The following is a 23,416-nucleotide window of genomic DNA, read 5'->3' on the forward strand; positions in this document are numbered from 1 at the left end:
ATAATAACATACTATCACTGTAATACACCGGAGCCTCCACAGACTCCGCCGCTATGCCGCAAGGGACACTCGCCAAGGTAGGAATCAAATGGACTGAACCATTTTAACGCAGTAGAATGTTTTCGACGCTGTCTTGTTCACATTTTTGTTTTGTACTTTTTTGTATATTTTAGCGAGCATTTCTCATTATATATGGGCCTATACTGTCCTTTATTAAAGAAAAGAGAGTTTTAAAAATGCTATCATTTTTGGGGTGTTGGGTGAATTTGGGAAGGAGGGGCGTGAGCGACCCCCAAAACAGGCTGGTTACGCCCATTAGTAAAACTAAAATTCACCTTTGTTTGTTATTAAAAAGTGGGTTTCATAAAAATAAATGACCCAAAAAAGCAAAAAATAATTAAACAAAATCACCAAGAAGGAAGTGGAAAGAAAAATAAACAAAACCACCGAGTTTCAATCAGGCACAGAGCTGGTCGCCCAAGTTCCTTACCCGTAGTTGGGTCCTGTGCAGCAGCCCGTGCGAGGCTGTCCTGGAGACCCCGCGCTGCCTGCACCTCTATCGTTTCGGGTGAGTTTGTTACAATGTAGCATTTTCTCTATTAATCGCTATAACTGCAATAAAGCTGCATTTATTCACGCACCGCAAGGGCCGCAACTTAGTGCACGGCTCCCCGCGTCGACTCGCCACACCACCGCACGGCCCCGCCATAAACGCAGGGCTCCTTTTTCCCTGCGAAATTCCCAAGCATACCCCCCTCCATCCAAGACTATTCCAACATTAAGTCATATTTTTCTCCTCGCTGTGAGACATACGTTGCCCCTGGACGCCTTTTGCCGTCTTCCGCGTCCCCGCTAGGAGACGCGTCTCGGGCGGAGTGCGAAGGCGCCAGAGCGGGCGTTTAAATCGCCTCCGCTGGCGGTTTGTTTTGAATGTCAAAGGCTCCGGAGCTAGCGATACACGTCCGAATATTGTTGATAGCCTAGCTAGTAGCCTAGCAAGTTCACGAGCTAATGCTAACCGGAGAGGATTTTGAAAAATTGCGGGCGTTCCAGCTGGAGGCTGAGAGTTTTTTTCGTCACGCGAAAACATTGTGCGGGTTTTGTGCTTGTTATCGTCACCGTAACGTGACGGAATGAGTGGTATTACGCAAGCGTAGATGTACGGAGGGGTACGAGTTAGCATGTAGCTAGCTGCGTCTCCCATTCATATCCTGCGCAGTGGCGCCGCTAAATGGCTAATATCCGCTGTCTTTGTAGGGAAGGAAAGTGGGGGGTACTTAGGTTTCTTGGGGTACAGGGTGAATCGTGTGTATTTGTGTGTGCATTCTACCGGGATCCTCTTGGGCAAGGCGCTTTGCACGGGAAGACGCTCAAGATGCGTGGAAAACGCGCGTTTTCGGTTTGTTTTCTTTTTTTATCTCACGTATTGGATGCTGTGCAGCTTCCTTGAAGATGTTTTGCATGAAAAAACCTCAATTATATTGGACTTTCTCAGATGAGGAACCCTCATAGATACCTGGTAATATATTTTGTTATTTCTGGTTTGTGCAACCCATTTGTCGAGCAATGTTCCTTTTTACATAAATTAAATATAAAACAGAAGGTTAATACGTGCTGTAGTACGTGAATTAACGACAATATCTGTGTATTATTTGTTATTGCAACATCGTTGCAGCCTGGTCATCCTGGAAGGGGGATTACCTCGTGCGGTCCCTTCTCAAGGTTTCATTTTCCTCGTGTTGAGGTTTTTGAGTTTTTCCTTGCCCTCATGTAGGTTTTACATCAGGCGATGGTGTAATAATACTCTGTAGTTTGTAATAATCTGTGGTCTGTGCAGCCCTTTGAGACTGTCCCTTCTCAAAGTTTCTTCATTTTCCTCATGTTAAGGTTTTGAGTTTTTCCTTGCCCCCGTGTAGGTTTTAGATCAGGGGATGCTGTCATAATAGTCTGTAGTCTGTGTGCAGCCTTTTGAGACTTTCCCTTCTCAAAGTTTCTTCAGTTCCCTCATGTTGAGGTTTTGAGTTTTCCTTACCCTCATGTAGGTTTTAGATCAGGGGATGGTGTCATAATAGTCTGCGGTCTGCAATAATCTGTGGTCTGTGCAGCCCTTTGAGACTCCTTGTAATTAAGGGCGTTGCAAATAAACATGACTGTTCAAAAACAAAATCCCCCCCCCCAAATCTGACTAATAGTAAAGAAGTTATCAAATCTCGTCATTTATAGTAGACGGATGTTTAGTAATACACAAGACTGTCTCAGATAAGTAGTATCTTGTGATAACATTCTTTTCTGTAATACCATCAAACATATATTTTCTGTATTTATTACAAATCACTGAAATAATGCAAGTATTTAATGTTTGATTATGCTGACATGGCAAACTCAAATATCCCTTCTTAAAATATTTGGATATGAAAAGGTATACTAGTAGGCTGAAAGCCATTATCAGCGATATTAAACTAGTAATAGGCTGGAAATACTGCAGTTGATTTGTAGTAATTTCAGAATATATGACGTGGTTTTTAATTTGAAATTCATTACAGAAAATAAAGGCTCACAATATTCACATTTTCAGAGACAGTCCTGTATTTTGGTATTTTTCGTTGGCACAACGCATTTGTGGTGCTATGTACTCTTTCAGTTAAAGCCCCAGTGTGTAATTGTTTACCCCTAGATGGCACTATTGTCGAATGATAGTGAAAGCCAGTGCCACAGCAAGCAACAAAGGGGCAGACAAACATGGCAGTGACTTAAGAAGCCATTCCACTATGTAATAGACATTACTCAACCTGTTTTTTTTTTTTTTTATTGACATTGGCAGGATAGTTCAAATATTTTTGCCTAGTATTAGAATCAATGTTTTTTTTTAAACTGGAAAGTGTTTTGTACAGCTAAGAGGCACTAAATATTACACACAGTCCCTTTAAATGAAATGTAAAACAAAACATTAGTATAGCAGTTCATTTAAAACAATTTGAGTCTTATCTTCTTAGAGAAATAGTAAAGGAGTTATCACTGTGTAAGAGCACCAGATTCTTGTGTTTACATCCGAGTGTGACGTTTTTCACTGAATTGAAATATTAATTATTTTAGTCTCATGAATTTCCTTATTCTGCTTTCACTCATCTGTATTTTTGTATCCGTTTCCCTTTTTTTATTGTAAAGTTTTATTAACACAGAAACAGACATAGAATACGGATGAACTTAACTTAAATTAAAAAAATCCAACGGTCCAAACTAGTCAAATATTTAGAATTAAAAAGAAAATAAAGGGAGATGGAAATCCATGTGTCCCTAAATCGTGTCAGTAATAATGCATAAGCAAAGGACGAAAAGTGAGTACCTAGATTTCCTATGCATAATTTACTGTTTTGAACTCATTGAGTTGATGCAATATTGCACAGCTAGATGTCCACACATGAGTGTATGTTTTTTATTGGTGAGTACAGTGATTAAATGTTATTAATTAGGATACCACAATACATTTGAGTTTTGTAACACCTTAACCATTTTTGTTTTCTGCCCAAGAGCTATGAGATTACTTTAGTAAATTGTTTTAATTAATATTTAAATCTTGATTGACTAAATGTTTACACTTTGCATATTTAGCCCTATTTTTCTCAGCAAATTACGTATTTGCTCTCTTATTAATCAGGATTTCAGGACATGGTCATCTTTTTTAAAACACTTTTTGATAGAAAAATGTTTTTTTCTATTCATTTCACTAATGAGTTCTCTAATTAATGGTCCTGGAAAAATGAAATGTATTTTTTGTGTGGGTTTCTGTGATTTCTAAAGTCATTTCATGTCATCCCAAACAGTTGTCATGGATGATGAAGACGGCAGGTGCCTTCTCGATGTGATTTGGTGAGTTGCCATCAAGTGTTAACAGATAATAGAACACTTCATCTTATCTTTTTTTTGTGAGCTATTTTTTTCTCTCCAAATTTACGACTCGTATTTTTACCCACAGTGACCCTGAAGCTCTTAACGACTTTCTTCATGGATCTGAGACCCATGTGAGTATGACAAGTGGCTTTTCCTCTGCTGGCATGATGACGATGATTATGTGAGTTGCTGGTATTTAAATGAAAGGCAAAAATTGATTTAAAGTGGGGGTACAATTGGGTGTGGAGACACAATGGCGCAATGTTGCATTTGTGTTTTACTCAAAAGCCTAAATTCTGTGTGTTAATTAGTATCCATAAATATTGTTCCTTCATTTATTTGGTTGTTGAAAAGGGTTTTTTCCTTGACATAACCAGTGTTGGGCGCGTTACTGAAAAAAGTAATGAGTTATTGTTACTATTTTAAAACGTTCACCCTCGGATCCCTGACACCCAAGATGATCCGTTACTCTGAAAGTAACTGTCTTAGTAACAGATTACCGTTTATACTCTCACTAAAGCTGACCACCTACAACTGCTTTAAAATAGCCTCTTAATAAAATAAATAGCAGAATATCTGTACACACACATTGAATGAAGCCTTTATATTTCTTATGTAATCTTGAGCTTGCCAACAAACACTTAGCCGAGACACTGCATAGCCATTTTGTCTATGGGCTTCAAACCACTCGAAGATTTCCTCCTTCATTCCTTAGCACTGTCCATCTTTTTGACCAGGTGTAGTGTATTGCAAAAATAATTGTACACGTCAAAAAAGACCAAATTCTGAACAACGTTTACCATCAATTGCCATATTAATTTTTTGTGGGTTTGTTGTTCCTGCATTATCTGCGCCCCCTCCTCACACGCTGCCTTCCATTCACTCCTGGGGGAACACAACCAAGCTTGTGCATTTAAGATGACCCCCTAATTTTAGTTTTTTATTTTATAGTTGTAAATGCAGCTTGGATGCGACTACACGGACCTCTTGCTACTTCGCCCTTCACTTATAGTTGGTTAGCTCCTTCGCGGGAAAAAAAATAAAGTAAAGGTTGAATTTAAAAAACAAAACAACGACTGCCCCACACACCACCAGGATTTGTTTGGGCAGCAAAAATTCAAGCCAGTTGGCCAGCACTTTTTGACTTTAGATTTCCATTTGGCCAATTTATATTATAGCGTATTTCATACTGTGCTGGTCTTCAGTGACTTAAAAATTGCTATATAAATGCAGACCATTAACTATTTTGTATTTAATCTTTTTCTTTGTTGGTTTATGAATATTTTGATTTATGCTTCCTGTGTTTTTCAGTGTAAATGTTCAAGTTTGAATTTTCCTTAATTTTCCACCTCCTTAAGTTATTTACAATAAGACATTATATATGGATTAAACGACAAAAACAACCCAAAGAGCTGTTTGGGAGTCAATATCCGGCTCTTTTGGCGAGCCGCACCAAAAAAAGCCGGTTCTCTAAAAATAGCCGGAATTCCAATCTTTACAACAGACCATTCCCTTCTCATTGAATTAAAGTAAACTCCGGTCAAATACGTGTGTCATATTTAGAGCGCATGCGTCAAGTTGAGGTTTTCCCCGCTCCTTCGCACACTTAAAGAATTTGGAAACCATGCGCCAAAGATATGAAACATATTTGATACTCCAAAAAGTGCCTACGTACACCTGACGCCACAAGAATGATCAATTTCGCCAGTGGCGTCGCACTTTTGGCATTAAATCAAGGGTTCATTAATCCATCCTGAGCATGTTGTCACGACGTTTGAGTTACAAATATTTATTAATAACACGTTACAGTACTCGTTACCGAGAGAAGTAATTCCGTTTGGCGTAATGCATTACTTTGTTACGTGTTACTCCCAACACTGGACATATCCTATAATTTTGAGTTTTAAATGATTAAAACCTCAAATATCAGGAAATTATTTGCTCAGGCTTTTTTTTACCAGCAGGCTTTGGTTTTGCTTACTTTGCTTACTTTATACCTTCCCGCTGTTTTAGCTGTGTTTGCTTTTTGAATGCACTGTTTATGGGTTCAGCCTCTCCTTTCCCCTTTTACTCACAATAATGATAAACTAATGCTACCCAAGTCTGCAAAACCCTGCTGTTGTGCTTCTCTTTCCCTAATCTTTTGGCTGATTCCTTACAATCTCGGTTCTCTTTTCTATGTCCTGTCCTCTTCCTTGCCACCCCCTCCTCCCCACAACCTCCTCCTCCAATGTTCTGTTCCCCTGTCCTGGTGGCTTTTGCCTGCTGGTTTTGGGGGCCTTGGGGTTCTGTCTGTCCTATCCCGGGTGGGGCGTGTGTCTTTAGTTGGACACTGACGACCTTTTGGATGGCTCGGGTGATCCCACCAGCTCGTTCTTCTCTACCACAGGGGTGAGTAAAATCCCCCAACCCCCTCCCACCTTGTTCTCTATCTGTGTAGCATGCATGTCAAATTCGTACCCCTCCAAACCCCACCCCCACTCCTCTGCCTGTCAGCTCCACTAACGCACCTACAAGCTTTGATTTGCTCGTTTGTGGGTAATCACGTCTGTGGATACAGATAAAGTTGATTTGATATGCACATCAAATGACATGGGACAAAACGGCTCCATTTGGTGCTTTAACACAACTGGATCTTTTCAACATTTGTCCGCAAAGGGCTTATTAGAAGGTAGGTGAAATATAAGAAGGTAGCTAAAATGCATAAGAACAAAGTTACTTGTGGATTTAATTAGGACGCATTAACCCAACCGCTTTTCAAATCAGCGTCATGTTAAGCACATTTAGTTTCCCACATGTGATAACCATGCAACTTAACGCTATTATTTAACACAAAAGAGAAATTCCATACGAATTTCCCAAATGTAATTGATGAAGGGAAACAAAAGTTTATTATTTGTGTTTCTCCTTTTTTTTCATGACAGGCAACAAATAATACACAAATATAAAATACAAAGGTTATAATCAATGCATCACTTTTACATATTAATCAGAAATCAGCTATTTTTCCAGTATAACAACAAACGTATATTCTTGAGTAAAAGTGCAACAACTAATTGATTAATCTAGAGCTTAACGATAATTAAATTATTCAGTGACCATTTTTTTCTAAGCCATTAATGGCTACTCTAAAAAACATCTAACGTTAATGGATTGTAACTTCTATACGTTTAATAGTCTCAATTTTTATGTTTCGTGGTAGAAGAAAGATTTTTTTTATTTTTCAATCCGAATCAAAAATTTTATAGTATTGTTACAATTATAAAATGTTCTTGTTTTTACCAAAATTCCTTAAGAGACATCATTTTAAAGCTAGACTGTTTTTGTATGTCTTTGGTGAATTGCTTTTACTTTGGAAAATGATGACAGCATTTGTTATTACAGGCCGAACAGTATAAATAAGCATCATTTTATGCTTTCTTTAATGGTTTATTGACTATTTAGAAAAAAATGTTTTAAAAGGAAATCATTCTTACATGTTTTTAATCTATATACTGCATTGACAAAATCTACATTATTTAAATTGTTATTTGTTGAACATTACCTGTGAACAATAATCATAGCCGTTTTAGGAAAATGAACTTCGTCATGTGTGCATAGCAATACTTAAGTTAATCAAAAATATTTGACACTTCAAATTTAAACCCTTTATGACAATCAGCTTGCTTCTTCCGAATCTTCTGATTCCGCTCTTGATGAAACCAAAAGAAAATCAGTAGTAATCAGAATATGCTATAGTTCATAATCTTCCCGTCTATGTTGAATTTTGAAAGTAAATTATCCTCTTGTTTATCATCAATTCCAGGGCCATGTTCCAGAGGTCCAGCCTACAGTTGAGCTTACGGCCAATGTGGCGGCAGGCCTTCCCAGAGTCAGCGTTGACCTGGACTTCCTGGAGGATGACGACATCTTGGGCGGATCCCCCGATGGGGAAGGCGGGAGCAGCAGCATCGGGACAAACCACGAGCCCTGCGACATCCTGCAACAGAGCTTGGCCGAGGCTAACATTACCGAACAAAGTTTACAAGAAGCCAATGCAGAGTTGGACCTGGAATCTTTTGGGATTCCTGGTCTTCCGCAGGTGGTTCAAACACTGCCGGACGCCAGCCTCTCGGGAGGCGGGAGCGCGGGTGTAGGTGTTGGAGGGTCAGCTGCTAGCTTTCCTGGGACAACCCAAAACGCAACAGTTACACCTTCGACCGCTGCTGCAGACATGCTGGGCTCCGTACTGGCTCAGCAAGGGCTTCAGCTCCAACCACAAGTCATGAACAAGGCCATCAGCGTTCAGCCTTTCATGCAGCCAGTAGGCCTCGGTAATGTGACACTTCAACCAATTTCAAGTCTTCAAACTCTCCCTAACGGGAGCCAGTCTGGACATTTGGGGATTGGACAGATTCAGGTTGTGGGTCAGCCCACAGTCATGACCATTAATCAGTCTGGGCAGCCTATTCTGGCAAAAGCAATGGGTGGCTACCAGTTGCATCAATCTGGGCAAGACTTATCGGGTGCAACAACTCAAACCGGGCTTGGGGTGTCAGGTAGTGGACTTCTCATCCAAAGCAACAAAACCACTTTGGGATCTCCAGCTTTAAATGGACCATCAACGGTTGTTAGCAGCGCTAACACGACTCCTAGCGGCACTATGACTACACCTGCTGGACTTTTGGGCTTTGGAAGCACCCCTCTGAGTTCAGGAATGGTACCCCATTCTCAACCTCAAGGCCAAATTATGCACAATGTGATTATCCAGCGCACACCAACACCTATTCAGCCTAAACCTCCTCAAGCAGGAGCCCTTCAAACAAAACTTTTCAAGCCGTCACAGCAGCAGCAGCAACAACAACAACAGCAGCAGCATCAACAGGCGACGTCGCAAAATCTGCAGAATGACACCACCAAGGCCCTAGGCTTGCAACAAATTCCTGTTTCTGCGGCCCAGAATGTAACCTTTCTGACTGGAAAACCAGGATCAAACGTTGTACTCAGCACTCAAGCCGCAACGCAAGGCTCGCAGTTCCAGCAAACGTTGTTCAAGCAACATGCGGCACAAGCGTCAGGAAAGCCGCTCAGCGTGCACTTGTTAAACCAATCAGGCATCGTTATTCCTTCCCAGACGGTTTTGCAAGGTCAGAACCACCAATTTCTGCTGCCACAGTTGCAAGCAGGTGGCCAGATCCTGACCCAACACCCTGGCGGCCATATTATAGCCAGTCAAGGCCCTGGCGGGCAGCTCATTGCGAACCAAATTTTAACAGCGAATCAAAACATTAACTTAGGGCAGGTGTTGACTTCCCAGGCACATCACGGGGCAGCACACATTTTATCAGGGCCCATTCAGCTTCAGCCTGGCCAGATGGGCACTCCCACCTTGTTTCAGATGCCAGTGTCATTGGCTCAAACACAGGGTCAGGCGCAGGCCCAACCTGTTTCAGCACACGGTCCAACAGTAATCCAGGGAATGCCTATCCAGAACTCCCTGACCATGCTAGGTCAGGTGGAGGGCTTAAGCCCAGCAGTCGGCCTTCCGACAGCTCTGCAAGCCCAACCAAGTGGACTTCCCAGCAGCAGTAACAGTAGTAGCAGTAGTAGTAGTAGTAGTGTTAGTATTAGTAGTAGTAGCACCAACAGCACCGGAGCGGTCACAATGGCAACCACCATAACCCAAGGGAAGGCCGGAGAGAGTGTCACTTTACTTGGGAGCTCCTCTGATCTGGCTGCCCAGCAGGCCTCTGTCCTCACCATGCAGCAAGCGCCCTCCTCGATCGCTACCGTATCATCCTCAGCCTCGTCCATGTCCTCGTCTTCACCTGTAGCCGCAGTTGGACTGGTCTCCCACCAGGCCCAGCACAGCCCCGGCAGGCTTCTGTTCACCAACCAGGGCTCAAGTATGATCTTAAGCCAGGAATCTCTGCAGATGTTCCTGCAGCAGGTCAGTTTTTTTATATATTTACTTGGAATGCATCGTCTTGAAACATCCATTAACATTGTCACAAAGAGGGCTGTGTTGGGAATCAAATGTTATCTTTTTTTATTACTGCAAATTTGGTGTTTTATAGCGCTTGTTTAAACATGCACTTACGAAATCACTCATAAACTGTAGGCAATTTTGATAACTATTGTGAAAATAGATTTAATACTAATGCATACATATCAACTTCAGCCAATTGCTTTCCTTATTAATGATTGCAATTCCCCTCATTAACAGACAATTAACTCTATAAACACACAAGGCCAACTGTTTGCTTACAGCAAGACAGACTATGTAGAATAAAAACAAGAATTTGTGTAAACATCATGCACAAAAAGGAAATGCTTGATCAAGTATAACATTTGCATGTGTACTGTGATAAGATTAGAAATCTACGATGACAGTGTCATCTCCTCCCAGCGTCTGAAACGATCCAGATTAGTGGCGAAATGGGCCCGACAAGATCAGTCTTACAAAAAGTTTTTTTAAGAATTTTTTTTTTTTCCCTATACAAAGCCTTAAATGTATGATTTGACAGGTAGTCTAAAAAAGATCCATGCAGCACAGCGCGGATCAATCTTAATTTCCTTAAAACAATGTGAAGTTTTGCCTCGAGACAAAATATAACTACTTGACCACTAACTCGACAGCCAATGGTATCTGTGTTTTGACCAGTTGGCACAAACGTTGATGTATGATCAACTCATTTTACAATGGTCAGCTGTTTTTTACTTTTGAGCTTGTCAAAGCCTATCAAAGTTGATTTTAGCTGTCAGTACCAGTAATCATAAAAGTAAAAACTTTGATATTTGAATATATTTTTTGTACAGTGGAACCTCGGTTCTCGACTATAATCCGTTCCAGAACCCTGTTCGAAAACCGATTTGGTCGATCACGGAAAATCGTTTTTCCCATTAAAAGTAATGTAAAATCGTTTTAATCCGTTCCAACAGCCTGAACGTAAACATGAAGCTAACCCAGGCTAATCGTACGTTGGCGTTAGCGTAATCCTCCGTACGAAAGATTACGCTAACATGAACGTGTAAAAATAAAAAAAAGGATTATGAATAGGATTTCTTACCTTTGTGGTGGACGGTGGGGAGAGAAAAATCCTCAAAAGTTTTTCAACCTCTTCCAAAACTTGCGGCAGTTGCTTGCTTATAGCGCTAACTTCCTTAGCCGCATCACTTAATTTCACAGCCTCCTTATTCTTTACTATCGTACTGATAGTAGATTTAGCCATGCTGTATTCAATAGCAAGATCGGAAATTCGTACACCTCTTTCACATTTAGCTATTATGTCTTTCTTAAAGGCAATAGTTGTGCGAACAACTTGTCTTTTTTTCACCTGTCCTGCTTGCACCGACCTTCTTCGGGGGCATAATTAGGGGCTAAAACACCCGTACGCCGCTCAGCATCGCACCCTAGCGTACCGGCGTTCGAACTTTTTTGAACGAACAGCGAAGCAAGAATTTCTCGAAATTTTTGGTCGAACACCGATTTGTCCGAACTGAGAGGCGTTCAAAAACCGAGGTTCCTCTGTATATCGAAACAGTTCGTGGGTTTCATTGAAGTACTAATGGAAAAAATATCTCAAAGCCACCGGTACTTAAATACAGCATTTACATTTATTTCAATGAGGAAAAATGAACTTAGGTACAAATGTTCTTTTGGATGATGAGTAAATTTTCTAATCATAAGGTGTAAATAAGAGAATGATTCCAAACACAGCCTTGGTCTGACCTTTCTAGCTCACTACCATTCTGCTTCTCATCCATGTCCGTGTCATTCCTTTCCTTCTCTCTCGCCTCGGAAACGGTAAACTATTAGCCGGGGATCAGAGACGGTGAATTGACCCCCTCTGTTGGGGTCCCTGCATCCGTAATCGTCAGCGGCGCCGGCGTCACAGCTTCAGCCCGTATTGGCCATGACAGCCAATTAAGTGATTCATTGGTGGCTCTGAGCCCCCCAGTGGTAAAGCAGGTAGACGTCCCATCGATGTTAAGCCCCCATCCACTTGCTGCTGTTGCCACATCCCCTAAACGAGGTTTCCCTTACCTTGGTCTTCAAGGGCTGGCGTCCTGCTGGTTTTTGATGTTCCTGCCCTCTTACCTCGCCTATTTTTAAAAAAATGCTTACTGGGAAGTTACCGTATTTTCATGATCATAGGCCGCACCGTTTTGGAAAGTGCCTTGTCCGTAGTTGGTTCTATTTCTGTATTTAACACATAGACAGCACAAATAGTGCGCTGGTGCCCTCTGCTGCGGCCGCCTTACAACAACACAGACAAGTGTGCAGCCGGATCAAAACTGAATTTGTTTGTGGTTTATTTAAGTATTGATTACAATTAAACACAAAGATAAAATAAGATTTCAGACAATGGCACTTTAACCATATGCACAACGGGGTTTAAAAAGTCTTCTTTTCCTGTTTTCTTTGCTTGATGATTCACTGGTCGAGTCGTTCTTCCAACTTGGGCCACTTCAGCATGTTTTCGCGGAAGCTCAGCTGCATTTCCTTTAATTGTCGGGGTGTGTTTTTCAGCTTCCTACATTTGCAAACAATCGATTTATTAAGCTTCGATTCTCTCGCGGATGCTCTGTTTCCTTGTTCTTCCGCGTAGCATGTAAATCAACAGACCATGGCGGATGAAAACACAGAAATTATTCGGTAAAAATTGAATAATTTATTAGGTAAATATGGAGGGAAAGTTAGGTTTTGGATAGAATTCTGATTTGGGGTAACAACTCTGTTCAGCCTCTGGTATCACAATCACTTTCAAACTGCTAGATGCACTACAGCCTTAGCATCTTATGGGTACTTCCGCAAACAATGGGCGCATTGCGTGTGACAACACAGGTGTTCTTCTGCGCATGCGTGACACTTGTGGCGTTCAAACAGGATACGCTTAAAAGTCACAGGAGATCGCCGAAAAGTCTCATTTATTTGGAAATGTGAACAATCTCACGAACATCTAATTTCACCCAAAAATTGGAATTGACCATTAAGCTCTGCAGTGTGAACCTAGCGTAATAGACCCTAAAGCGGTGATGCCCACACTTCACCCGTGAGCAGCTTCTTGGTGTCATCAGCCACGCAATTTTAAGAATATATGAGATTTTAATGTGCGCCTTATAGTCATGAAAGTACGGTAATTCTATGAATACGGAATGTTGGAGAGCAAGAAGATCAAAACATGCAAGACTGGAGGCTAGGGATTGGGAAACCTTTCCTAGATGGTTTCTTCTCCACCCCTGTCCCGCAGCTGTCATGCTGTCTGCTTTGCTTTCATGTTATTGTATTGTAGTGCACAAATGGCTCGCACGCTTGCAGTTTAGCCTGTGTATGTTACTAAACCTGCTTTGCTGTGTGTGAAAGCATGACACGTCGTAAGTAATAATCCTTAAGCATATACTGTATGTATGATTGACTACTAAGTTACTTCTTAAACATGGAGTCAGATGGCTTTACTTAGTGGTTAAACAATTAAACGTGCCTCTGTTAAAAGAGATCAAGCTCAATTTCTACTCTTTGGTTTATTGTATCGTTGTACTTATTTATAACATCAAACGCATGGCATGTTTTTACTCTCTAACGATAATCTGTTTCAAACAACTTACTCACTGTAACTTTAAACAACTAATCGTATGTGGCAACACTGCACTAAACCACAGCAGGTGTTTTACCGAACCTGAAGGAACCCAAAACTGAAGTTGTCCATCCCTAAAGTAGTCAGGTTGCTGCAGTGCAGATTGGTAACTATAGGTTTAGGGTTAAAAATGACCACACTTTTCACCATTCTGCTGCTTTTTTTGCTCATTTCAAACATTTCTTGTTTCTTGACATTGCCATTTTTCTGCATCAATTGACATTTTTATATATAGTAATTCCAGCTTGTACACTATAAGTTCATTAATGATATCTTTGTGCCATTTTGGAACAAGGAGTCTCCAAAGACTATTGCAAACTACAGACTATTATTACACCATCTAAGTGTCATTATTTTAAAATGCCTACTATGTATCTCCACAGCATTTCAGTTCTGCATAAGCTCCAATTTTTGACAGAACTCCTTCTCGGCTGAGCTCTGTGTGATCAAAATTATTGTGTATTAAATGTGTGTATATTTCTCTTACACAGGTACCCTCCAGTGGACACCAGCAGCCCTTAAAGATCCAGGGTATGTCTCCCTCACCGGCCTTAACCAATCACCCTGCAGCCCCCCCTGTGGTCGACAGCCCCCAGCCTTCGCAGTCGCCTCTGACTCTAAGCCAACAAATCCAGTCGCCTCACCACCAGCAATCACGTCCTCCCTCGCAGCCCCAGCCGACATCGCAAACGCCCTCCCGCTCTTGCACGCCCTCGGCCCATCCGCCCCCCCTCTTTATCGTCCACAACCAGGCCGCTGAGTCTCCTTCGCAGTCCCAAGTGACCCAGCCTCAGCCTACCCAGATCCAAGTGCAGCTCCTCACTCAGCGGCCCGCCTCCCAGCCTGCACCCTACCAACAGCAGGAGCAGCCCCCAATGTCGCAGTCGCCAAAGCCTCCCCTTTCTCATCTGTTCACCCCTTCTCCCTCTATTGCAGCAGCCCCCACTTTGTTAAAAGCCCAGGTTCCCGTCCATAGCTTGACGGCAGATCAACAGCAACACTTGGCGCTGTTGGGGGCCCAAATCCAGACATTGTCGGCCATCACCCAGCCCTCGTTGCAACAGAAACAGTTGCTTGAGAAGCTCCACCAGGTAGGTACTGGTCTTTAACCCCTTAACGGTCTGAGGCAAGTACATGTCTTCAAGATGTCACGGAAATGTGTCATGCCACATATCATTGGAAAGCTTAAACTCATGGGACCATTTAAAAATGTACTCATCATAGGAACATCACTATCAGTCTGAAACAAGATACTCGAAAACTAGAGCCAGTGTAAATCACCCCAACCCAAAAAATAAGTATTGACTGCAGAAAACAAGTTCCTGATTGATTCAAACCACTAGTTCTAAATACAAAACTTCAGTCTATTAACACTGGAGAACCCAGGGGTCTTCCTTTTCCAAAGAAAAAAAGGGTTCTTTGGTTCTCCAGGGATAATACAGAAATATTTGTGTTAGTTATTTTAAATGTCTTACCTGTTGGAATCCTTGTTGTCTTCTTGCTGTGTACAGTATTGTGAAAAGTAATGCATTCTTAACATGATTGCATTATTATTAATTATTAATACTTTACTGTCCTTACACATTTTCTCCTGTGACTACTTTGTTTTTGCGTCCTTTGAAGTGTAGACAATATTTTTTATTTTAATCTGAAACGGATTCCCTTTTTCCGTTTACTTTCCAGATCCAGCAAAGCATCTTGTTGCAAGTCAAGCAGCCAACGCAGGCTCAGGCCCAGGCTCAAGCTCAAGCCCAGGCTCAGGTTCAGGCTCAGGCCTTAGCTCAAGCCCAAGCCCAGGCACAGTCTGCCAACAGCCAGTTTAGTGTGCAGCTCGACATGCCTGTGGACAAAGTGGTCATCACCTCTTCAGCCAGCGCCGTGACCCCTGCGCAGCTGTCCTCTGCGCTGCAGCCCACCTCTGTGCTTATTACAAGTCCTGCTACAGGTAGATTTAACCTACGTGCTCATAGCTCAAGGCATCATCAGCCTTCTGCCCTTTCTAACGGTCTTCCTCCTTTTGTTTGCAGCCTCAAGTGACTTACAGGTAGTCTCAGGAGTCCAGGGACCAGCTGGTGCCAAGGTGAATCAGACTATCGTTCCCGTGAGCCTTACTCAGCCTGCACAGGTGGGTGTTATTCTTTCTATTGACTTTTTTAAAATATATTTATACCTACAATTTCAATTAATATCAAATGCAAGGTTTCTTGATTACATGTTTTAGGACTTTGTCTGTGTGTTACAGCATACTAAAGTCTAGTCATGTGGATTTGTATAGCCTTTAATCACGAAGAGTCTTAAAGGGCTGCACAGACCACAGACTATTATGACACCATCCCCTGATCCAAAACCTGCATGTGGGCAAATAATACACAGATATTGTCAACATAAAATATAGGTTATTCGGATGCTATGGAATAGAAGTGTGTTTTAAGTTAAGATTTAAACATTTCCACTGAGGTCGCAGATTGAATCTCAGGGGAAGAGCATTCCACAGCACCGGGGCCCCGAATGGAGAACGCTCTCCCACCTGCGGATTTCTTCTTGGCTCTTGGGATCACTAGTACACCAGCATTTTCAGAGCAAAGGCTCCTGACCAGATCAAAGGGCGAAATTTGATCTGAAAGATATAAGGGAGCAAGTCCATGCATGATTCTGTATACTACCAACAGAACCTTAAAATCACATCTCAAGCTAACAGGGAGCCAATGCAGGTTAGCTAAGATCGGGGTCATGTGATCAAACCTACTTGTCTAAGTTAAAAGCCTCGCGGCAGCATTTTATCCACGTTTTGTGTTCAAACCCCAGTTTTAATTAGGGCTGCATAATTTTGAGAAATACCTCTTTGCAATTTTTCAGAACAGTATTGCAATTTCGATGCGACTTTGGATTTTAAAAGTAAAGAGAATTTTTGTGTGCTTGTTTTTTGTGACTACACAACCCTCCTGTTGTCCTTGGGTCAAAATGACCTACCACAGTGTTACCTTTCCTAGATGGGTTCCAATAGTATAAAAATGAAATGTTGTTTTTACTTATATTTCCATATAAGCTGTATAAACAAGTTTTAAACATGGTTCTTATAATGAAGACAACATGAGGGGTTAATCATATTGACATGCTTTAAGCTTAAGAACAGCGCCCTCTTCTGGGGGGCTTTCTTGTAGTTGCTGTCTGCTCACACAAAGCTCAAATCGCAGTATTTTGCGATTACACAATCTCATTTCGTCACATGGCAATATCGACTAGATTTCAGTTAATCGTGCAGCCCCAGTTTGAATTGTACTTATATTTCCTTTGATGATTGGGAGTTAATTTATATATACTCTACATTCCTATTTAATCTACAGATTCAACCAAAATCTGGAGTGATCAGCTCAGTTGGGGGGATGGCTCTTGGTAAGGGTGGCATGCAGATCCATCTTTTAGGCACCAATGTCACCCAGATGCCAGCCCCACAGCCCCCCACTACAATACAACCTCAAGTAAGTGAAAATCTATCCCGTTATAGTCACGCTTTTACGATAAAGAACAGTTCGGTTCAGTAAAGGCAACATTGCCACCATTAAGTTTTCGTATTGTAAGTTTAAATCTCTGTCTTTCGAGGATTTGCAATGCAGCTGCAGCAGTCAAATGTGTCTTAAATTTTCAAAAATGTGGTTAAACTGCCTCTTTAAAGGCCCCATTTATCTCATTGCAGACTACAGCAAAGATGCCTTTAAGTGCAGAGCCGAGCAAGGAAGCCAGGTTTGTGATACTCTTTGTTAAGTTTCCTGTCCCAATTTAATTCCTTTATTTTAGAGGGTGGGTTAAGTCTTTTTTCCCTCCTCGTGGCAGGGTGTTGGAGCATCTAAGAAAACATCAAGGCTCGGTGCTTCATCCAAACTACAGCACTGCTTTCTATTCGTTTGAGGACACGGTGCACCGACTGCTGCCTTACCATCTCTACCAGGGAATGGCCAACTCGTCCCAAGATTATCAGAAAGGTAACTAACTTTGTAGATTTGCTGCCTTTAAAATAATGCACAATTACACAGCAGTGGCTTTAGTACTACTCTAAGTCACTTCTAACGGACATTTTTGCTTCTCAAGTCAAGTCATGTTTATTTGTATAGCCTTTAATCACAAGAAGTCTCAGGCCTGTACAGACTATTTTTACACCATCCCATAATTTAAAACCTACATGAGCGCAAGGAAAAACTCAAAACCTCAGCATGAGGAAATTAAGAAACCTTGAGTAGGGGCCGCACATGAGGTAATCCCGCTTCCAGCATGAACAGGCTGCAGAGGATGTTGCAATCATCGGCATTAAGTATAGGTCATTCATAAACTATAGAATACAAGAGTGTTTTAAGTCTAGATTCAAACAGTTCTACTGAGGCTGCAGAACAGATCTCAGAGGGTAGAGCATTCCAGGGCCCGAATGGAGAATGCTCTCGAAAATGCAGATTTCTTCTTGGCTCTTGGGATTACTAGTAGATCAGCATTTTTCGAGCAAAGGCTCTGAACAGGAACAAACCCAGAATTATTAAGCAAAAAATGATATATCATGTCTAAAAACATGGATTTTGGGGCATACATCATTGCCCAAAACAAAATGATGATTCATCTCCAAGCAATGGGTAATTTGGGAATCTTTTGTTTTGCACAGTTGACGATGAATTTGAGACGGTTTCCTCGCAACTGCTAAAGAGAACACAAGCCATGATTGATAAATATCGCCACCTGCTTTTTTCCGAGTCAAAGGTGAGTATTCAAAGTAGACATTCTCACACTTTTTCTTTAAAGCAGTAGCCACCCACTTAAAAAGTAAACTGATGTTTGTAACTGCAGCAGAGACTCGGCCCCTCGGCAGAGATGGTGATGATCGACCGGATGTTCATTCAGGAAGAAAAGCTTGCGTTAAACCAGGATAAGATTATGGCCAAGGAGAGACCAGGTAGGATGTCATGCACCAAAACATATTTAAAATACAGTGGTAACTCTTCATATGAGCTTAATCCGTTCAAGGTTTGTGTGCGATTTTTCTTGTGTAAAAATTAATTGGTCCGCTGGTTTCCTCCTACTAGTATCGACGTGAACCCTAAAAAGCTATAAAAAAATCTTCCTGATTACTAATAACACATTACAATAGCAATTAAACATTTAAGAATACAGGAGTTAGTTAAATAAGATTATTTTGAATAAAGGTTTTGTAACGATCACGTACAACAGAGGAAGTCAGCGTTACGATGGTTTGTGTGTGGTGCTGATGAAGGTTGGAGATAGTGGGGGTTGCAAGGAGAAGTGAGAGCCGATCGTACTGCTCAACTTATAAGTTTTCCCCCTATTTTATACGTTTTTTTAACATTTCAAGCTCCGTACGCCGTATCACAACTTTTTTATGGGAAATTTTGTGTAAAGACAGATCCCGTCTTGCCCATTTCGTTTGTAAACGGGATCATCTCGATAGCTAGTAATGGACTACAATGTCATCGTATATTGCTAATACTGTTGATGTATTCTACATAATCTGTCTTGCTGTGAGTAGGTGCCGCGTTGTGTTTGTAAGGTTTATTATTCCTTAATATGGCGGATTTGCAATCATTAACACGTTAACTATCTTTTAAAATGTGCCTAAAATCCCAATCCAAGATGTATCCAAAGTAAATTGAATGCTGTTCTTGAACCGTTTGGAGAATATGTATGATTTTGGTCTCCTTTGAAAGGTAACAGTCTAAGGTTTTTTCCCAAATAATCAGTGCTGCTAACATTTAGTACAGTAATATGAGTTGGAACATGCAGAAAAAGGGGTTTTATTCTCACCTGATATATGTATACAGTATAGATATTTATATATAATTTTTTTTGTTTGTATTTTTTGCAATCGCATGCCTGCAGGGAAGAGTAGCATGGGCATCATAGCTGGAAAACGGCTGTGACAGTAGCATGAAGCATCACTTAATTCCAGGTCAAATTTGATCACTATCTAAAAAACTAAACATTGTCTTTACACATTTTTTTGTATGTTACGGTGTTTACAAAAGTGGCCATCTGGACACGACCAGTTTACGGCTCTAAGACCTTTGCAACCTTGTGTTTTACTATAACCGTTTTTAAACATTATGAAAGAGTTGTAAATGTTTCACTTTACTTCCTAGAAGTCGTTTACTGATTGTGCACACTTGCATGTGATAATCTCTCATAAAAATGTATCCCAAGCCGCATTACGCATGTTAATTTTTGTTGGGAATTTTCTTGGCTAACCAATTTGTCTATCATCATTTGAACTAGATTTTCCTTTGTATAGCGAGCGAGATGTTTGTTGCGAATAAAACTAGTATGCTGAGATTCTCGTGTTTAGAGGTGCTCATATAAAGAGATACCACTCTATTCAAAACACACCATCCAAAGATAATTCACCAACTTTTATAACAAATGTCGTAACGCATTTTATTATTAGACTATGGGACTGGATTGCACTTACTTACAGAAATGAATTGTTTGATTGCAGAGGAGTTTGTGGCCAACGCTCGCCTTTGGGAGAAGTTAGCTGCGTCCAAGCAGAAGTCACCCCCAGCCCCTGAACCCACATCCAATGCCTCTTGTGTCGCTGACATCCCAGCTGCTGCCCCAGCCCCTCCACCGGCACCAGCATCAGATCCCACACCTCCCACTCCGCCCATAGTTTCGCACGTCCAACCAAAACCCCCTCCTGCCCCCAGCCCGTCTCCACCACCGGCTCCTACACCTGCAGCGCCCCCTCATCCCGCCTCCTTTCCCCTCACAAAACTGGTTATTAAGCAAGGTGGCGGCGGGGCTTCTGTGTCATGGTCCAGTAGCTGTGCGCCTCCTCCCGAGGCCAGCGAACTCTCCAACCAGACCTCCTTTTTATCACGCACCCCTGCAGCATCATCGGTCTTCTCGTCCAAATCTAAAATGGAGGACGACGACGATGCGCTCCCACAGAGAATAAGCAAGCCTCCCATCAAAACCTACGAGGCTCGGAGGAGGATCGGCTTGAAGCTGAAGATCAAGCAGGACCAAACGGGATTTGGTAAGGTGGTCCACAACACGGCCTTAGACCCCGTTCACGCGTCTCAGCCCAACACCCCTATATCCCAACCTTCATCTGCCCCTACGCCGGGCGGGGTCATCAGAACTCAGTCACCCGTTTCAGTCACCACCACTTCTCAATCCAACCCCACACAAACGTCCTCCTCCACGCAAGTGAACGGCACCTTGGAACACCATAACCCGGCTTCCACCCCCACACCCGCGCAGACCACCTGCCGCCTCCCCCTCAGAAAAACGTACCGGGAAAACGTAAGTCCTCGAGTCCGGCCGGGTGTTCCGGGCGGGGGCGGGGACGACGGCTCGGCGGCCTACCAAGCCCCTTTACACGAGAGGACAGTCATAGCCAGCGTAAAGGTTGAAAAACGAGGCCGGGATGTGGACCATGTGGATGATGTGTTCAACCACGCCAAGAAGGGGGTCAAAGGGGGCAGGGAGGATTGCACGGAGACGGACGCCGGTTTCCCTAAGTACCGGCGAACAAGCGGGAAACACAAACAGAGACAAGCAGGGACTTTTAGGATGGACCAGCACGCACCCGGACCCCCTTCGCCGGAATTCCCTTCGGTCACCGCTAAGCGCTGTAAGTCGGACTCGCCCGACATGGACAATGCCAGCTTCTCCAGCGGCAGCCCCCCCGACGACTCGCTCAACGAGCACTTGCAATGCGCCATCGACAGCATCCTCAACCTGCAGCAGGAGCCTGCGCTTCGGGGGCACCACCAACACAAAGGAGGCAACGGACGGACACATTTGCGATCGGCGGCCGCGCACAGAACTCCGGGACCCCCGTCGTCTTCCTCCTCCTCGGCCGCCTCGTCCTCCTTGGCCCCTCAGGTCGGTGGCCGCGGCCACAACGGCAGCCTAGTGCCACAGACTAAGAGCAGATAACGGACCCCACGGGCCCCCTGATCCCACATGGACACACGAGGTGAAAGGGGGCCTCCGAGAGGATACGGCGGGAATTTTGACGAGTATGCCAAGTTTGTCCACCGGAATTTTTTTTTTTATTATTTAATCCGTCATGTCTTCTTCTTGTGTTGTTCAACGCTCACATTTGCCTCTCCCTTTCCCCCCAGTGTTTCCTTATCAGGGTTTCCTAACTCTCACTGAGTCAAGGCACATATTTCATGAGATAGTTCTTGTTGCACAGTAACAAACTGGATATTTTACAAGGATTACTCATTTTTTGTGAGACTATTTATATTCCGGGTGTCAAATTTTTAACAAGTCCGCATTAAGTCCCTTAAAAAATCAAATTCAGGTCAAGTCAGGTTTATTTGTATAGCCCTTAATTCGAAAACATCCCCTGATCTAAACCCTACATGAGGGCAAGGACAAATGCAAAAACCTCAACATGAGGAAAATGAAGAAACCTTGAGAAGGGACTGTCTCAAAGGGCTGCACAGACCACAGAGTGTATTGCAAACTACAGACTATTATGACAGCATCCCCTGATCTAAAACCTACATGAGGGCAAGGAAAAACTCAAAAATCTCAACATGAGGAAAATGGAGAAACCTTGAGAAGGGACCACACATGAGGTCATCCCTCGTCCAGGATGACGAAACTGCAGCTATTGTTGCAAGGGCATCAACACATATTCATTATTAACATCAAATATGAATAATAACAGAATGTCCACTTGACAGCTTCCTGCTCTAAAACATAGAGCGATGCAGCAGGTTCTAGATGATGGCGTACATTAGGTCCAAGCACTGACACCATGGCTCCAACTGCATACACTATGCAACACCTGAGCTCGTCCTTCTCCCCCAAGGACAAGACAGGAGTATGAGGTCAACATCACTCCTAAGCATCAATATACACTTCCACTCGACTTGTTTTAGGAATTCCTTTCTAGGGACGCACTAGGTGGCAGTCAATCATTATACACAATTTTTAACGAGGAGGATTTAAGTAGATAAGCCTTTCAGACTTTGAAGCACCCCAAACGCACTTGATAGGCTGGTAATTAGCAGTTAGCAACGGGGAAGGTTGTTGCCACACGGGTACTTTGAGACCCTTGCAAACGTCCCTTGATCTTTAGACGTGGAGTCTACTTAATTCTGAAATTCCAGTAGATGACTCGGCGCCTTTGAAGGAAATGTGTGTCGGTGATGCTGATGCATACCTTCATATCGAGCACGACAAAACAAAAGCATTAGGTGTTGTGCAAAGCAAACACAATTGTAACAATCATGGGTGTGTATCATGAATATATTTGAGACTGGTGACTAGTTCTTGTCTATAATATCAAAAAGGGAAGGACTTATGTTTTTATTGTCTCTTGGGGCAGCACGGTGGCGCAGTGGTTAGAGCGTGTGCGGCACAGTTCTGAGGTCATGAGATCGAACCTGCCTGTGTGGAGTTTGCATGTTCTCCCCGTGCTTGCCTGGGTTTCCCCCCCACATTCCCTAAAAACATGCATGTCAGGTTAATTGGCCGGTCCAAATTGTCCCTAGGTGTGAATAAGCAAGTTGTCCGTCTCTGTGATTGGGTGTCCCCTACCCGAAGACCGCTGCGGTGGGCTCCAGCACCCCCGTGACCCTACTGAGGATAAGCGGTGCAGATAATGGATGGATGTCTCTTAGGAAAGTAAAATGTAGTGTCACTATCACAAGCCACCAGCTTCCAACGTGAAACTAGTAAAAGACAGTTTTATTAACTTCAAGTTAAGTTAACTCTTCACTCGAGAAGATTTATTTGTACTTGAACGAATGTCCTACATTAAAAGTATGTTGTGGAATATTCGAAAAAAGGAATGTACATGAGATTATTTTGCATCATGCAGTTAATTATGTTTTAAAAAAATAATATTGTCCTCTAATACATTTTATTATTGCTCAAAATGATGTTTATTA

The 23,416-nt window shown here is 42.5% G+C and overlaps 1 protein-coding gene across 2 annotated transcripts; it reads left to right on the forward strand.

Annotated features, from left to right (window-relative positions):
• The first annotated feature begins 504 nt into the window (after nucleotides 1–504).
• Nucleotides 505–22,572, forward strand: bicra (BRD4 interacting chromatin remodeling complex associated protein). 2 transcript variants are annotated; one of them, XM_088345859.1, is made up of 14 exons: nucleotides 505–568; nucleotides 3,822–3,867; nucleotides 3,974–4,019; nucleotides 6,214–6,279; nucleotides 7,694–9,817; nucleotides 13,997–14,596; nucleotides 15,189–15,450; nucleotides 15,533–15,630; nucleotides 16,850–16,984; nucleotides 17,200–17,246; nucleotides 17,337–17,485; nucleotides 18,151–18,245; nucleotides 18,333–18,438; nucleotides 19,993–22,572. In XM_088345859.1, exons 2-14 carry the CDS (start codon nucleotides 3,827–3,829, stop codon nucleotides 21,441–21,443), a joined length of 5,220 nt encoding a protein of 1,739 aa, XP_088201985.1. In that variant the 5' UTR covers nucleotides 505–568; nucleotides 3,822–3,826; the 3' UTR covers nucleotides 21,444–22,572. The 2 variants fall into 2 exon arrangements, with proteins under 2 accessions (XP_088201985.1, XP_088201984.1); XM_088345858.1 differs by lacking the exon at nucleotides 505–568 and adding an exon at nucleotides 11,687–11,839 and having other exon boundaries at nucleotides 3,806–3,867.
• Nucleotides 22,573–23,416: the final 844 nt, after the last annotated feature.

The sequence above is a fragment of the Urocampus carinirostris genome, chromosome 10 (assembly GCF_059441175.1).
Source record: "Urocampus carinirostris isolate Australia breed hairy pipefish chromosome 10, RoL_Ucar_1.0, whole genome shotgun sequence".
Taxonomy (NCBI): domain Eukaryota; kingdom Metazoa; phylum Chordata; class Actinopteri; order Syngnathiformes; family Syngnathidae; genus Urocampus; species Urocampus carinirostris.

What these genes read in the sequence shown, in the direction of transcription:
- bicra (XM_088345858.1), top strand. Translation starts at nt 3,806, where the DNA reads ATGTCATCCCAAACAGTTGTCATGGATGATGAAGACGGCAGGTGCCTT. An exon ending in CCACTACAATACAACCTCAA is followed by an intron (nt 16,985 to 17,199) that starts GTAAGTGAAAAT and finishes ATCTCATTGCAG; the next exon opens with ACTACAGCAAAGATGCCTTT. An exon ending in TGCTTTTTTCCGAGTCAAAG is followed by an intron (nt 18,246 to 18,332) that starts GTGAGTATTCAA and finishes TTGTAACTGCAG; the next exon opens with CAGAGACTCGGCCCCTCGGC.